This window comes from Narcine bancroftii, chromosome 5 (genome assembly GCF_036971445.1).
Source record: "Narcine bancroftii isolate sNarBan1 chromosome 5, sNarBan1.hap1, whole genome shotgun sequence".
NCBI classification, from domain to species: Eukaryota; Metazoa; Chordata; class Chondrichthyes; order Torpediniformes; family Narcinidae; genus Narcine; species Narcine bancroftii.
The window spans coordinates 67,469,125-67,484,536 of record NC_091473.1 but is presented as its reverse complement, the minus strand read 5'-3'; the positions used below and the strand labels follow the sequence as shown (position 1 = coordinate 67,484,536).

The window sequence follows — 15,412 nt, the reverse complement described above, 5'->3', positions numbered from 1 at the left end:
ATCATCAGAAAAGTGATGGAACGGATAATCCATTGTGCTGCCAAGAATAACCTACAGACAGAAGCACACTTTGGGTTCTGTTAAAGTTACTCAACTTCTGACCTCATCACAGCCTTGGCACACAAACATGGCAAACAACCTAAGTGAAGTTAGAGTACCTGCCCTTGACATAAAGACAGCATTTGATCAAGGAGTTAAACAGGAAAATCTCCAGATGTTGTAATGGTACTGCTGGAGGACCTCAGCAGGTCATGCAGCATCTATAGGAAGTAAAGGGTAACCAATGTTTCGGGCCTGAGTCCTTCATCAAGATATGAGCAAAAAAGGCAGGCATCTGAATAAAAAGGTGGGGGGAGGAGAGGAAAGGAGGGAGGAAGCGGCATGGGACAGGTAAGAGGTTTTAAGTGGATATGGGTGGGAGAGGAGAAGAGCTAAAAAGTGATGGGGAGGGGTAGCTCTCTGAATGGAAAGACTTGGAGGAGGGGTTTAAATCAACTCAAGGGAATGTACAAAGACAAAACAATGGGATCACTTTCCTGCTGAGTCTTAATTTCATATCCAGTACTAAACCAGGTCCATTTGCAATGCTGATTTTCTTCAAGAAAAGACTGTGTCTGTCTGTCCTTTGTTACATTTTGGGATGTTTATGTCTCTTCTGTAAGATCTGAAAGTCTGCAATTGGCCAGAAAGTCAAGTTAGAGCAGAATGGTAGGGAGGGGTGTGTGCAGGGCTGACCAAGACCCAGAGAGCTGCAGGTTTAACAATGGGCAAAGAGATAAGGAGAAGTGACACAGTCTTGAATTGCAAGCCGTGTCAGTTTTGTCCCAATTCCACAATGATGGACTAATTCATTTTTAATCGATGTAGTGGATAAAATGTGTAATTTGTTTACTTCCTTTGTTAGGTTGGCATTCCGGGGTCGATTGGCTGGGCGCAGCAATCTTTGTTCTTGTGCTCATGCATGAGTACCAGGAGCATGCACAGTGTGTAAGTATATTAGAGTGCTAGCTGGAGCATGTGTGGTGTGTTTGTGTATTAGAGTGCCAGTTGGAGCATGTACGGTAGTGTACTGTGTGTGCTCAATGGATGGTGGATCAAGACGAGTAAGAATGGCTGCAGCAGCCACTGCTTTTGCAGTTAAGGAGCAAGGTACTGAAAACATGAAAGTTGCAGATCTCAAAGAAGAACTGAAATGATAGAGCAAAAAGACAAGTGGAGATAAAAGTGTTCTCATTGCAAGTCTGAAGCAGGCAAGGGAAGAAGTCATGGCTTCGGTTGATGGGAATGAAGACATTGCAAAATCATTGCAGAAGACAATGACTGAATATGAAGACAGATGATGTTGTGTCACCAAATGGTGATGAAGAAAATGAAAAAGGTGAAGAAACAAAGAGAATGAAAATGAAAAGGATGCACAATTCGAACCAGAGAAAGTCCAAGTAATAAATCGACATCTGACATGAAGGAAGAAATACAAGCAAGTGTGTCAAATGTTGAAAGCAGAAGAAGCAAACAAAGTTCTTCTCGTTCAAGCTCCAGAGTTTCCAGTGCAACATCTAACATATAAAGATTAAAGATGAATTGGCAGCTCTTCTTTCACGACAAAAATTGCTTAAGGATAAAAATGTCTTAGAAGAAGAGGAGGAGCAGCATGAGCTGGAAGCAAACATTGCTGTTTCCAGGCCTAAAACGGAGGTACTAGAAGGTTCAATGGTATCTGGTGTTTGGAGTAAATTATCTAAAGTGGTATGGAGCCATATTTTGAAATGGAACCACAGGAAAAAAAAATCAATTAATAAGGCAGTTATCTCAGTACCACGGGTACAAGACATGCATATACATGGACAAATCCTCCCAGAGCATGTACCAGTGCTGTGGCTTCGATTCAGTCAAATGCTATAGATCCCTTGGCATTCCCATCAAACATCGGAAAAGCAACAAACTATCATCCATGAAAAGACAAAATGAAATTGATGCATCATTGATCCAGCTTCAGTCTCTCTCTTCTTTGCGGTGACGCACTTCAGTACCAATCGTTCATGAGATCTTTTAAACCCAATATTAAAAACAAGCCTTTGGAGATTGTCTTTATTATTTGGAAATGTACACAGGACTGCCAAAGGAACTTGTAAAGAGTTGTCAACATATGCATTTGGATAGAGAATTTGACAAAGCTAAGTCTTTACTAGAGCAGCATTTTGGCAACAAGCATAGAATTGCTTTAGCTTATATGGATAAAGCTTTTCAATGGTCATCAATAAAACCGAATGATTCAAATCATCTACAAGCTTCCGCTTTCTTTTTAAGAGGATGTTATAATGCCATGGAAGATATTGAAAACATTAGTGAGCTTGACATGCCTGATAATATGCAAGTCATTGCAGATAAATGACCTTTCCAGCTGTGGGATATGTGGAGAACGTTGGTTTGTGATTTCCAGAAAAAATACCTTAAATGATTTGTTGGATTTTATTGAATGGCAGGAGTACATTGCAACAGATCCAGTTTATGGAAATACCAGAGACACTTCAATGGGGAACAAAGATATAAAATGGGCCAATTCAAAGAATTGAGTAGTGACTTTGCTACTACTAAGTCAGTTATAAATAAAGAAAAAGAGAGTAACTAAGGAAAAGTAGAGTTTGCCTAATGAGAAGAGTTGTTTGTTCTGTAAAGGTGGATGTGCTTTGAAAATGTGTTTATGGTTGGAAAAGAACAACATAATGAGAAGATTGCTTTCTTAAAGGAAAATGGAGTATGTTTTAGCTGTATGTGTAAAGGGCACATCAGTAAAAACTGCAAGAAACAACTTAACTGTAATCTATGCAGTCAAAAGCATCCTGCTGCATATCAATCAAAGGGACAAGGAATTGGAAAAGAAACAAACAGAAACAAAGGAAACATCAGAAAACAGTGTTAAAGCCCCAGTTCAGACAAGTGGTCTTACAGGGGCCAGTGTAGATAACTGCAAACTTTCAATCGAGCCTGTACAAATTAAGACTAAGAATGGGGAATGCAACAGTACGTACTTATGCATTTCTTGATCCAGGCAGCAGTGCATCTTTTTGCACGATGAGACTAATGAACAAACTTAATCTTCAGGGAAGAATGTTGAAGATTATGTTGAAAACCATGGGACAAGAAAAGTGTGTTGAAACCAGCATTGTTTCAGGCTTAGAGGCTGCTGGAGGGCATAGCAAAGATTTTTGTAATTGATTGTGTAGACATTATGTCTCATTTATAACAATTAGTGGCCAGAAATGTAGGAGCCAAAATGTCTAATTTGTTTGCTTACCTTGTTAGGCCGGCGTTCCAGGGTCGATTGGCCGGGTGCAGCCATCTTTGTTCTTGTGCTCATGCGTGAGTTCCAGGAGCATGTGCAGTGCGTTAGTACATTAGAGTGCTGGCTGGAGCATATGCAGTGTGTTCGTGTATTAAAATGCCAGCTGGAGCATGTACGGTAGTGTATGGTGCGAATCAGGAGCTAGAAAGTATTATACAACATGGTGACATAGAGAAGGGTGAGTGAAACACTCAAAATTTTCATTGACCACTTTCATAATATTCATATTTTCATGGAGAACAATACAGATCTTATTAAACGTTTATAAGGATGTTATTTATGGACATTTCAACGTTAAAGAAGATAGTTTCAAGTTTGTGTGTTAAAATAAAGAATTTAAATATATCTGGACTTGTATTAGAAATAATGAAATGTGTAACAAATAAAGTGTCTCACTTAGCCTTCAAGCGACTATTTATTGGATCAAATCGCTACAATGGGAGTATTGAAAGACAATGCAATGAAATCACTTCAGTCTTTAAAGGGTCACTCTGGAGGTGAATTGATTTTTTTCATAAGTAAGGTTAAATATAGTCCTCCTAAATTGTCAAGGAGATTTAAGGGATTAAATTGCCCTCTCTGGTTCCCACTGGTTAATTTCTATTAAACCAAAGGTTTAACTTTATGAATAAGAGTTGTTGCACTAATTTCACAATGCTACATTGATTTAACCAGGTGAAAAGGCTTTGATCTCACCTCTCAATCTATACTTCAGCTGAAACCACAAAGGAAGTGAAATATACTGTAGCTCTTCAATCTCAACTAAATTATAGTGGAGAGGCTGATTGGGCTTTTATTTAAAATAACCTCCTTCCTGTCAATGGTATAACAGCTGACTTGGTGCATGAGTGACATAACTCTCACTTGTTCAGTCTCATTGTAAATGATGCCTGCTCCAATTCAAATTCAGGTTCAGAGGGTATACAATGGTAAATTCAATTCTGGTGTGATTGAGTACAGTACTGCATAATATGCTTCAAAACTCAAAGGAAAATTTCAGCAACTTCCAAGAACATAAGAGGCATCATTTTTTTTGTGGAATGAGTATTATTGACTCCAGCATAACCTCTCCAATGAAGCTCCAGAGGAACTTGCCAGTTACCCTGTGTGCTCTTTAATGTAAATGCAAGTCTATATTTACATCATTCACCCTTGATTGTTTATTTTGCCAGGCATCTAAATGACTTACTGCCTGTGCCAACGTCAAAGGTAACAATAAAGAAAAGAAAACCTCAGCAGTTTCGATAAACAAAATAAGAAGTTCTTTAAAATCAAAATCTGAGTGGTCACCATCCGAACAACAAGGTACGGTTATATTATACTTGCTGGGGGGGTTTCTGTTGTGTTTGCAACATTTTGCAGTGGAAGGTATAAGAAGACATGAAGCAATGTTGTATAGCCAAGGCAGCTGCTTCCTTCAAAACTAGAAATTTGCCATCAATCATGTTGATTATTATTAAGAGCACTTTGATTGTACATGGTCGAATGTAACTGTAGATTGAAAGAGTAAGCTTCTTGCAGCAGGCAATGACCATTCAACACCTTCCACAAACTCCTTTCCCTCTGTTTCACTGAATGCGCTGTGGCTTTCTGATAGCTTGAGTTGCAATTCAATCCAAACTTGATCATTGACTTGGGACCAGTTGGCCTCAGCAGTACTTGCATGGAATGTGACAAGATTCCTCCCAACAACAGATGTAAATCACACAAGCCAACAGTTGAATTGACTTGAAGGAGAGAAACTCACTTAAGTGACAGAAATTCCATTTATTCATCTGGGTATAGCAATAAATCAAGCTGCCAAATAAAGTAGTAACTTTCAAATAAGAAACAAAACTTTAGCACAAAAATTTAAAATTGGGATCATCTAGTTTTGAAATAGATCTTCAATAAAGGCTAGCATAACAAATTAAATTGAACAACTGCCACCCACTGTGGGTGTATTACCTCATTAGAAGACTTGTGACCAATGCAAGTTTTGGCATTTCAAATTTTGAGATGAGAATAATTGCAATAATTTAACCAAGATAAATAAAAATATTTGGAGAAGTACAGTGTGATGTCAGTAACATTGTGCAACCTCTCCATGGAAAGTTTTTGGATCAAACTAACATTCAAGGACAGGCTGCAGTTTTAATCCAAACTAGACACGAATTTGAATTAAGGTTTTGCGGAAATCTACATGATGACATCAATATATAGTAGATTCCTTATTAAAATTTAAATTGTAAAATAACAAAAGTATTTTAATGAGGGCAAAGATATTTTATTTAATTTTTCATGTTTACAGTAATACACTGTTTTATTTGGTGCCAGTGGACTATGAGAACATCAGAGGTCTTCATTGTAGTCAAGGTCTCACTCAGAACTTTCCACAGAGCAGCAACTAAATGATGTAGCATTGTTCAAGTTCATTACATATAGAACCAAACAAAACAGCAATTTTTTCCGGGGGGAGAGAGAGAGAGAGAGAGACTGAGAGAGAGAGAGAGAGAGAGAGAGAAAGACACACACACACACACACACACACACCATTTCTCACACAGCATATAAAAATCACATAAACAGATAGAAACCTAATATAAAATATAAACAAATATTCTGGAATAATTTACTCATTTCATTTCTAAAAGACCTAAGGTTACAGAATCTTTCTTTGGCTTGGCTTCGCGGACGAAGATTTATGGAGGGGGTAAAAAAGTCCACGTCAGCTGCAGGCTCGTTTGTGGCTGACCAGTCCGATGCGGGACAGGCAGACACGATTGCAGCGGTTGCAAGGGAAAATTGGTTGGTTGGGGTTGGGTGTTGGGTTTTTCCTCCTTTGCCTTTTGTCAGTGAGGTGGGCTCTGCGGTCTTCTTCAAAGGAGGCTGCTGCCCGCCAAACTGTGAGGCGCCAAGATGCACGGTTTGAGGCGTTATCAGCCCACTGGCGGTGGTCAATGTGGCAGGCACCAAGAGATTTCTTTAGGCAGTCCTTGTACCTTTTCTTTGGTGCACCTCTGTCACGGTGGCCAGTGGAGAGCTCGCCATATAATACGATCTTGGGAAGGCGATGGTCCTCCATTCTGGAGACGTGACCCATCCAGCGCAGCTGGATCTTCAGCAGCGTGGACTCGATGCTGTCGACCTCTGCCATCTCGAGTACCTCGACGTTAGGGGTGTGAGCGCTCCAATGGATGTTGAGGATGGAGCGGAGACAACGCTGGTGGAAGCGTTCTAGGAGCCGTAGGTGGTGCCGGTAGAGGACCCATGATTCGGAGCCGAACAGGAGTGTGGGTATGACAACGGCTCTGTATACGCTTATCTTTGTGAGGTTTTTCAGTTGGTTGTTTTTCCAGACTCTTTTGTGTAGTCTTCCAAAGGTTACAGAATACCATTCATTAATCTTACAGCCTGTGGGAAGAAGCTATTTCCCAGCCAGGCAGACCTGATTTTGATGCTCCTGTACCTCCTTCCTGAAGATAGTTGATCAATTATAAGTGTGATGGATGGTTGGGATCCTCAGTAATTCTTCGAGCCCGATTTAAACAATGTTCCTGGTGAATATCGTCAAAAGAGGAAAGGGAGACCTCAGTAATCTTGGCTGCTTTAATGATCCTCTGTATAGTATTGACTTCCAGTCTGATGTTTTGCAGCCAGAGAGGACACTCTCAATTTTGCTCTTGTAAAATGTTGTCCAGATGGAGACTGGTAGCCTTGCCCTCCTCAACCTGTAGGCACTGCTGCTTATTGTATATCATTAGTTTATCTATCTAGTCCTCAATGTTGAGTTTCATTTATTGCTTGCTCGCCCTTTTAAATGAATTTGTTCCAGTTCTTTGAGGGACTGCACTGAGTTTGCTTTGGCTTCTGTGTCATGAACTATCTTTGTAAAAACATTGCTGCCTTCTGCAAGCAAATCAATTCTGTAGCCACAAAGCAAGGCCTCCTGGGATTCCATTCCTCTTCATCTTCTGAATGAGTCTTGCGTGGGGAACCTTATCCTATGCCTTACTGAAATCCATATTCACTACATCCACTGCTCTACCTTCATCAATGTTCTTTGTTACAATCTCAAAAGAATTTCAATCATGCTTTTGAAACATGACCTTCCTTTGACCAAGCCATGTTGACTATCCCTAATCAGATTATGTCTCTCTAAATGCTTATAAATCCTGTCTCTCAGAATCTTCTCCAACAGACTCACAAGTCTATAATTTCCTGGGCTATATCTAATCTCTTTCTTGAACAAGGGAACAACATTTATAACCCTCCAATCCGCTGTTCATCCTGACAATGCAAAGATAATCAGCAATGGTTCAGCAATCTACTCCCTCTCTTCCCTCAGTAGCCTGGGTAAATCTCATCAGTTCCTGGCAACTTAGCTCACTTCATGCCTTTCAAATGGTCCAACACATCCTCTTTCTAAACGTCAACATCCACTTGCTCCTCAGACCACCCCAAATCATCCTCACAATTGCCAAAGTCCTTTTCTTTGGTGAATATTGAAGCAAAGTATTAATTAAGGACCTTGCTATCTCCTCTAACTCTTTGCACATGCTTTCACTATCACTCCTGATAGGCCCGGTTCTTACACAACTCCATCCTATTGTTCTTCTTACTCCTTCCCTCCAACATCTTCTCATGGCACGTTCGAGTTCTCCTAAGTATTTCTTAAGCTCTTTCCTAGCAATCTTGTAATTTGCTAGAGCTCTATCAGTTCCTATCTTCTTAAACCTCTGGTTTTGCTCTTTTGTTCTTTAACTCGATTTTATACACCCCTTGTATACCATGGTTCTTTCACCTTTTTATCCTTTCCCTGCCTCGATGTTCTATTTTTATTTTTGTGCAGAGCACCATGCAAATGCTCTCTGACCATTTGCCACGTTTCTGTCGTACATCTGCTCCCAATTTATACTCCCAAGCATCATATTTTTCCCTATCCCAATTAAAAGTTTTCCCATATTGTCTATTCCTGCACTTCTTCAATACTGTGGTCAAGGAGAGAGACTTGTGATTACTTTCTCTGAAATCTCTGCCCACTGAGAGATCTGACACCTGACCTGGTTCATTTCCATTTGCCATGTCAAGTTTTGCCTGTCCTCCAGTTGGCCTATCTACAGTATTGTGCCAGGAAGCCTTGATGAGCACACCTAATAAATTCCACTCCATTTTAACCCTTCATGCTAAGATGGTTCCAATCAATATTAGGAATGTTAAAAATCACGTGTTACTACCACCTTAATATTTTTGCACCATTTTATAGAATCTGCATTTCCATTTGCTCCTTGATGTCTCTGATACTATTGGGAGATCTACAATATATACCCAGTAGGTTTACTGCCCCCTTCATGTTCCTGACTTCGACCCACACAGACTCAGTGGACAATCCCTCCAATACTTCCCTCTTTTCTACAGGCGTGATCATATCCTCGATCAGCAATGCCACCCCCTCCCATCTTTTTCCTCCCTCACTGTCCTTTCTGAAACATCTAAAGCCCGGCACATTCAGCAGCTATTCTTTCCATAAGACAGCTGAGTCTCTGTAATGGCCACATCATCAAAGTTCCACACAATGATCCATGCTCTGAGTTCATTTGCTCTATTCCTAATATTCCTTCCATTAAAGTACACACATTTCAACCTATCCAACTTAGTGCATTCATGTTCCCTCTGCTGCCTATCCTTCATCACAGTCTCGTTATACATAGCCTCTACCATTTCATCAACTGCTCTATCATCACCTTGTTCCCTTCCCCTTGCATAGCTAGTTTAACCCTCCTCAACAGCTTTATCAAACCTGCCTATAAGGAAATTGGTCCCTTTTGTGTTCAGGTGCAACCCATCCTTTTGTACAGGCCAAACCTTCCCCAGAGATCCCACTGATCCACAGACCTGAATCCCTGTCTCCCTGCACCAAATCCTTAGCCATGCATTCATCTGCCATAACTTTTATTCTTTTCAAAAAATTTTATTTATAGTTTTGCATACAGTACAATATAATGTAGAATCGTATCCAAATGATACTAACAATTATCAAAATAGAATAAAAAATAAATGGTTTTACTGTACATAAAGGTAAGTAGAGAGAAAAAAGTTTAAAAGAAAAAAGAATAGATATATATGCAAAGCCACTGTGGTGAGTACCCCCCCACACACCACTGTCCCAAAAGGAAAGACAGGATATTAATACAATAGTAGAATTAAACCAACATGGTAAAGTTCAACCATTAAGATTTTTAAAAAGTGGTGGTTGGGTGTAGAAGAGAAATCATTAGATATCCAAACCCATGATATCTAAATATAGTTTCCATTTTTTTAAGTATGTATCATACCTATTTCTAATATTATAAGTCACCTTTTCTAAGAGAATACAATTTTGCATCTTCCTCTTCCAACAATCAATTTTAAGAAGGGATTCAGATTTCTATGTAATTGCTATGCATCTCCTGGCCACCGCGTGTCAAAGGTAACAATGCAGAAATTACCAGCCTTGAGGTCCTGCTCTTTTGCTTCCTTCTTACCTCCCTATATTCACTCTTCAGGACCTCATCACTTTTCCTGTCTATGTCATTGACTGCTCATTCTCCATCTCGAGATTCTAGGGGCTCGATCAGAGACATTCTTGACCCTGACACCTGGGAGTCAAGACACAATCTGAGAGTCTCAATCCATTCCACAGAATCTCCTGCCTATTCTTCTAACCAATGAAACCACTGTCACTCTCCCCCTTTCTTCCTTTACCTTCTGAGTCACAGAGCAAGGCTGCGGTTTTCCCTGGTAGGTCCCCCCACCTCACAACAGTATCCAAAAACGATGTACTTGTTATTGAGGGGATTGGCCACAGGGATACCCTGCCCTAACTACCTATTCCCTTTCCCTCTCCTGACAGTCACGCAGCTACCTGACTCCTCAGTGTGATTGCTTCCCTATAACACTTGTTTGCCTTTTTTTGCCTTCCAGATGATCCAGAGTTCATCCAGCTCCAGCTCCCTAATTTGGTCTGTGTGGAACTGCAGTTGGATATACTTCTCGCAGGTGTAGTCATCAGGGAATTTGTGCTGTCCCAGATTTCCCACACTCTGCAAGAGGAGCATATTTCGTTATTCAAAATAATTTATAATATATTCAAAACTTGTTCCTAGCTACAACAATGGCAAAATACCTGGGTCCCCAAGGTGTTCAAAAGAAAGACTAGCATTCACATAAAGTTTATCAATATTTTAGGATTCCAAAAAGGTACTTTATTGCCATGTCATTGCTTTTGATATCACTAGGGGTTTAATGGCCAAATATTGCAACTAATTTGTATCCAGTAAGCTTTCACCAACAGGATTTGGATAAAATTATGCATTTTTAATGAAAGCAAAATTAATTGAAAAATAAATGACTCCCTTGCTTGCATTTCAACTGAGTCAATATCATTGCTGTGAACCATGATTAAGACAGGGGCCCCATACTTTTTAGACCATCGACCGCTTCATAGGACCCTTGATCCCTCATCAACCCCTAGGCATGGAATTCCCCCCCCCCTCCTCTGGGTGCTGGGGGAGGGGGCCGCCACAACAAGTCCTGCTGTTCTTTTCCTTCCTGCTCTCTGCTATCTATTGGAACAAAGTCTACATCTGCAGTATACACTTTCTGACTTGAAATCATTTCAATTCTTTCTGGGCTCTTAATTATTGTGGGTTTAGATGCAACTTGTGACCATTATTTTATTGCAGCCCAGATCTCATGTTCACTTTTAAAAATTATGACAAATGCTATCCAAATGTGAACAAAAGTGTTATCCAACTCAATCAAATTGCCAGGTGGCTTTTCATTCCCCTCTTCCCAAGTATATTTCAACTACTGTTGCAATCGGACTTATTTTCGAAGATGCATAATAATTGAAGCCAGTTGGCTGAAGTCATGACAATGAAGAACCTACAAGTCTCATTTCCTTAGGGCATGGCGAGTACAATTAATCAGAGCCATTAATAGTAAAGTTAATGCATGGATACTCTCCAAGAAAATGAAACCTCCTTGCAATGTCCAACCATTCAAAAGGAACTGATTAAGTGGTAAATGGCATGATGTCACTAGACTCCTCATGAAGATCCAAACACACAGACTTGAGAGCTATTGTCCTGCCTTTACTGTGTGACCATGTCATGCAGAAAGCCAACAAAGCATTTTGCCCAGATGAATGAATGCAGTCACTCTGAGTTTTGTTTAAGAAATTTGTCAAAGAAGACTTTCACTCTCTGTGTTGATGAAAGATGTTTTAAAGCAGAAACAGTACTTCATCTCCTTTTTTGACATTTCTACCAGAATGGTTGATTTCAGTCAGAATTTCCAAATTTATCCTGTTTCAAAATGAAGCAAAAACTTTTCAATCTGGTGATTCTAGGCTGGCCTGAACATGTGTAGTCATACCCTGATGTTGACATTGCTGCGCACAAGTAAGCTGTACCTCAATTAAGCCAGCTACAACACACTTCAGGGGCACGACTTATGAACAATAGTTCTTCACAGCACAAATGATTTTTTAAATTCTTCATATATATTTTCTCTCTGTAAAGGTTTAATTTCTTTATTTTCAATTGATCAGGTTTTCAGCACATTTGTGGGTTGGGATGAGGATGACTGATTTGGAAGGCATTTCATCGTACCTGACAGTGTGCAAATCAGAGACAAATGAACTTTCAGAGAAATCCTCAATCATTCATTTCTCAGAAAATACTCACACATGATTGCATTCACAATTTTCTTTAAAGTACAGTGCAATAAAAATGAAATGTCTTCAGAATGAAGACATAAAATAACTCGAACTACCACTCACTTGTACAGTCCTTCCCAAAAAGCTGCTCTGACAAGGTCAGTTATGAGAAACTGGAGCAGGTCCACTACAGGCAGAACCACATGCAAATTTATGCTGGCCAACTGCCACTTGACTGCTTAAAATCATCTGATTGGCTGAAGGACATTTATTTCTGGATTGCAATATGTGGTACTCCAGAAGTGTTGAAGCTCCACTATTGCCCTTTATAATGGAGTTCCTTTGGGACGTTCCCTGTAAGTGATGCCACAGCAGTGACTCAACACTGACTGAGTTTCAGTCTCTCCTTGGAACCTCCACATAAATTTCATCTGCATTAAAAGTAGGAACTGTTCAGACAAAGAAAATTTGCTTCAATAAATGGAACTAATGCAAATTAAATGGTATTCCTTGGAAATTAATAATAGGTAGATTGCTTGATTGCTCAAAGCCTGACCAACAGATTTAGTGCTTTCAGAAATTTTTGGTAAAGCAGGTGAGAGAAAATGGGAAAAGAATATTAACAAACTGGCCAAAAAAAGATAGAGCATTCCTTCTGAATTCTGGAATTTATAGATACAAACATTCAAAAATCTTCTTTCTTTTTCTGTGACAAGCATTATTGAGCAAGTCAGAAATATTCATCAGCAAGTCAGTGACCCCCAACACTCATCTGGCACCAAAATGATGAGCAAAAAATTCTTCCATGATATTGACAGTGTGAAAAGAGATGCTTACCCAGGGCAATACCCCTTTAAAAAACAAGAAATTCCATTAACTTAATGCTCATGCAGCAGCAAGATTGCAGCTTTCTCATATACCTTTCTGTTTAGTAGAATAACATTGCAGTTGAATATTACAACTTCAATCATCAATTCAGTGGCCAAATTTTGAAAAGATTGCTATGTTCACAAAGCAACTTTCAAAACAATTCAACATTTATTTTCAAGGCCCAATCTTGACATGGACTTGTTAACTTAATGTTTAAAGCCTATCCATCAAGTTTGCAGATGATATAACAATTGTTGGCCTCATCAGCAACAATAATATGTCGCTTTCATAGAGGAGGTTGTGAGGCTCATCAAACAACAACTTGAGCATCAATTTGGACAAGACAAAGGAGATGATTGTGGACTTCAGGAGGATAAAGGTTGACTATTCGCCACTACTGTACATATCAATGGTTCTAACATGGAGGAAGTGGAGAGCACAAAGTTTCCAGACTTTTGGATTATGATTTGGAATACAACTAGAAAAACATTGTGTTAAACAAGTAAATCTGCAAATGTTGGGGTCAAATGCAACTACAAAATTGCTGCAGAAACTTAGCAGCAATATTCATACGAGGTTAAAAAAAAAAGGCAATCAATGTTTTGGGCCTGAGCTCTTTGTTGGGAATCATGAAAAAAATGTCGACTAATTTCTGATGAAGGGCCCAGACCTAAAACATTGCTTGCCTTTTACTTTGTATGGATGTTTTTCCAGCACGTTTGTTTATTGCTTGTGTTCACTCAATTTTTTTTTTCTGGACAGACGTTGAAATATTCTAGTGCAAATATTGCGTTGCCCTTTTCATTTTTGAATAAAAGTACACAGACAACTCCCTCATCTCCAATGACTGCATCACCCATTCTGCTGTCCCACAATTCCCAAAGAGAATTTCTCTCCCATTCACTTTATTAACTGGCAGGGATTTTTTTTATTTCTTATTGGCCCTAAAATTATATTATGGTACTGCTTTCACCTAAATTCAGGAATATTTATAACACAAACATGCATCCAATCAGTTTCAGGGCCAATGAGAAATGAAAAAAAATCAGACAAATTCATAAACAATTGTTTTGGAGATTTTTTTGAACATTCATTTTGATTTTTTTCCCTTTATTTTGAAAAGTATGAACATTAGCATGCCTGTGTGTATTAACAAACTAGTTATCCCTGTTGCAAGACATTTGTGGATGCCATTACAAAATATGCACTATGTATTGATTAAAAGAGAGAATACAACCAAAACACTAATAGCCTCATTCCTGATTGAAGAATTTAAAGTCCGTATATCTGTAGATTTATTGCATTTCTCTCACCATAGTCTTGTCCTTACATTTAGCCTCTGCACTTAAAAAGACACAGAAAATTACTACTGATTCATGATTCATCCCTTTGCAATGACAGATTCTCAAAATTAAAATAAGGATTTGACTTTTCTTCATTGTTGGTCTCTTTTGTAAATATTTCCAGGTGACTGAATCACCATTTTTTTGTGCAACAAGAGTGCACAAGATTTTCAACACAGTGTAAAACTGCCTTCTTCGACGAGAAGACCATATCTAGGTGAAGAAAGGGATATAGCATTGAAATAAATGTGCTTTAAGCAAGTGATTTTCAGTATGTGTGTGGTTGGGTGGTTATTGCAGAGAAGCAGTTCCTGTCAAATAAAACAGGATAGCTCCAAGAATTTTTTTTTTGTTTCTTGAATCTTAATTTGTTATTTCAGCAAGATAAAGAATTTGTGTTAATTTGCACCACATTTTCGGGAGTTCTCCATAAAGAGAATATATATTGCTGTCAAAAAATCTATTTTGACCAATCACCTTGAAGTCACTCTTTTTAAAATTCATGTTATTTCCATTACTCTTTTTTCACCTTGTCACCAGTCCAAACCAAAATGCAATCCAAGCCATTCCAGTCAACTGCAAGAGCTGGAAAATTAAGAGCTGATTGTGGGATTCAGATTTCTTTATGAGGATATCACAGCACTCAGATTGACACGATGCAGAAATCATGTATTTAAAGAAACAATCAATAAACAGGAAAATAAGATGTCAAATTCTGATAGCTGACACAATGGGATGAACAAACAGGTGAAGCAAGAGACTGCAGATCCTAGAATTTGGAGCAGAACATAACTGCTGGAGGAATTGAGTGGATTAGCAGCAGCTATGGCAAGGTGGGAGGAGGGGTTGAGGAACTGTCAGCATTTTGGGTCGAGTCCTTGTATCCGGTAGGAGCTAGGATGAGCTGAATGGAATGCAAGAGTTCACTGGACCAGCCATTCTATGGGGATATACTGCTCCAGTGGGGGGGGGGGGCAACACCACATTTTAGGGGGGGGGGGGGGGAAGAGATTGAAATCATAAAATTTTTTAATGTTTTTTATGTAGTCGGTAGGGGAGAAGTATGAAAGAAACCAACTAAACGTGATTTCTTCACAGGGAAGGATAACCATAAAATTTGAGCAGAGTCCTAAGGAGGCCATGGCCAAAGAAAGCTTGAGAATAGCTGCACTAGAT

General features: G+C 39.2%; 1 protein-coding gene across 5 annotated transcripts in view; it reads right to left on the bottom strand.

The window, feature by feature from the left end:
* atf6 (activating transcription factor 6) overlaps positions 1-15,412 on the bottom strand; it is a 462,472-nt gene that overhangs the window by 129,864 nt on the left and 317,196 nt on the right. The window contains exon 16 of one of the 5 annotated variants that reach the window (XM_069937694.1): positions 3,319-3,484. The exons of the other annotated variants lie outside the window; for them this stretch is intronic. Coding sequence (XP_069793795.1) covers positions 3,435-3,484 — 50 coding nt within the window. The 3' untranslated portion in view covers positions 3,319-3,434. Of the gene's footprint in view, positions 1-3,318; positions 3,485-15,412 lie in introns of those variants that run through there. 5 annotated transcript variants of the gene reach the window in all.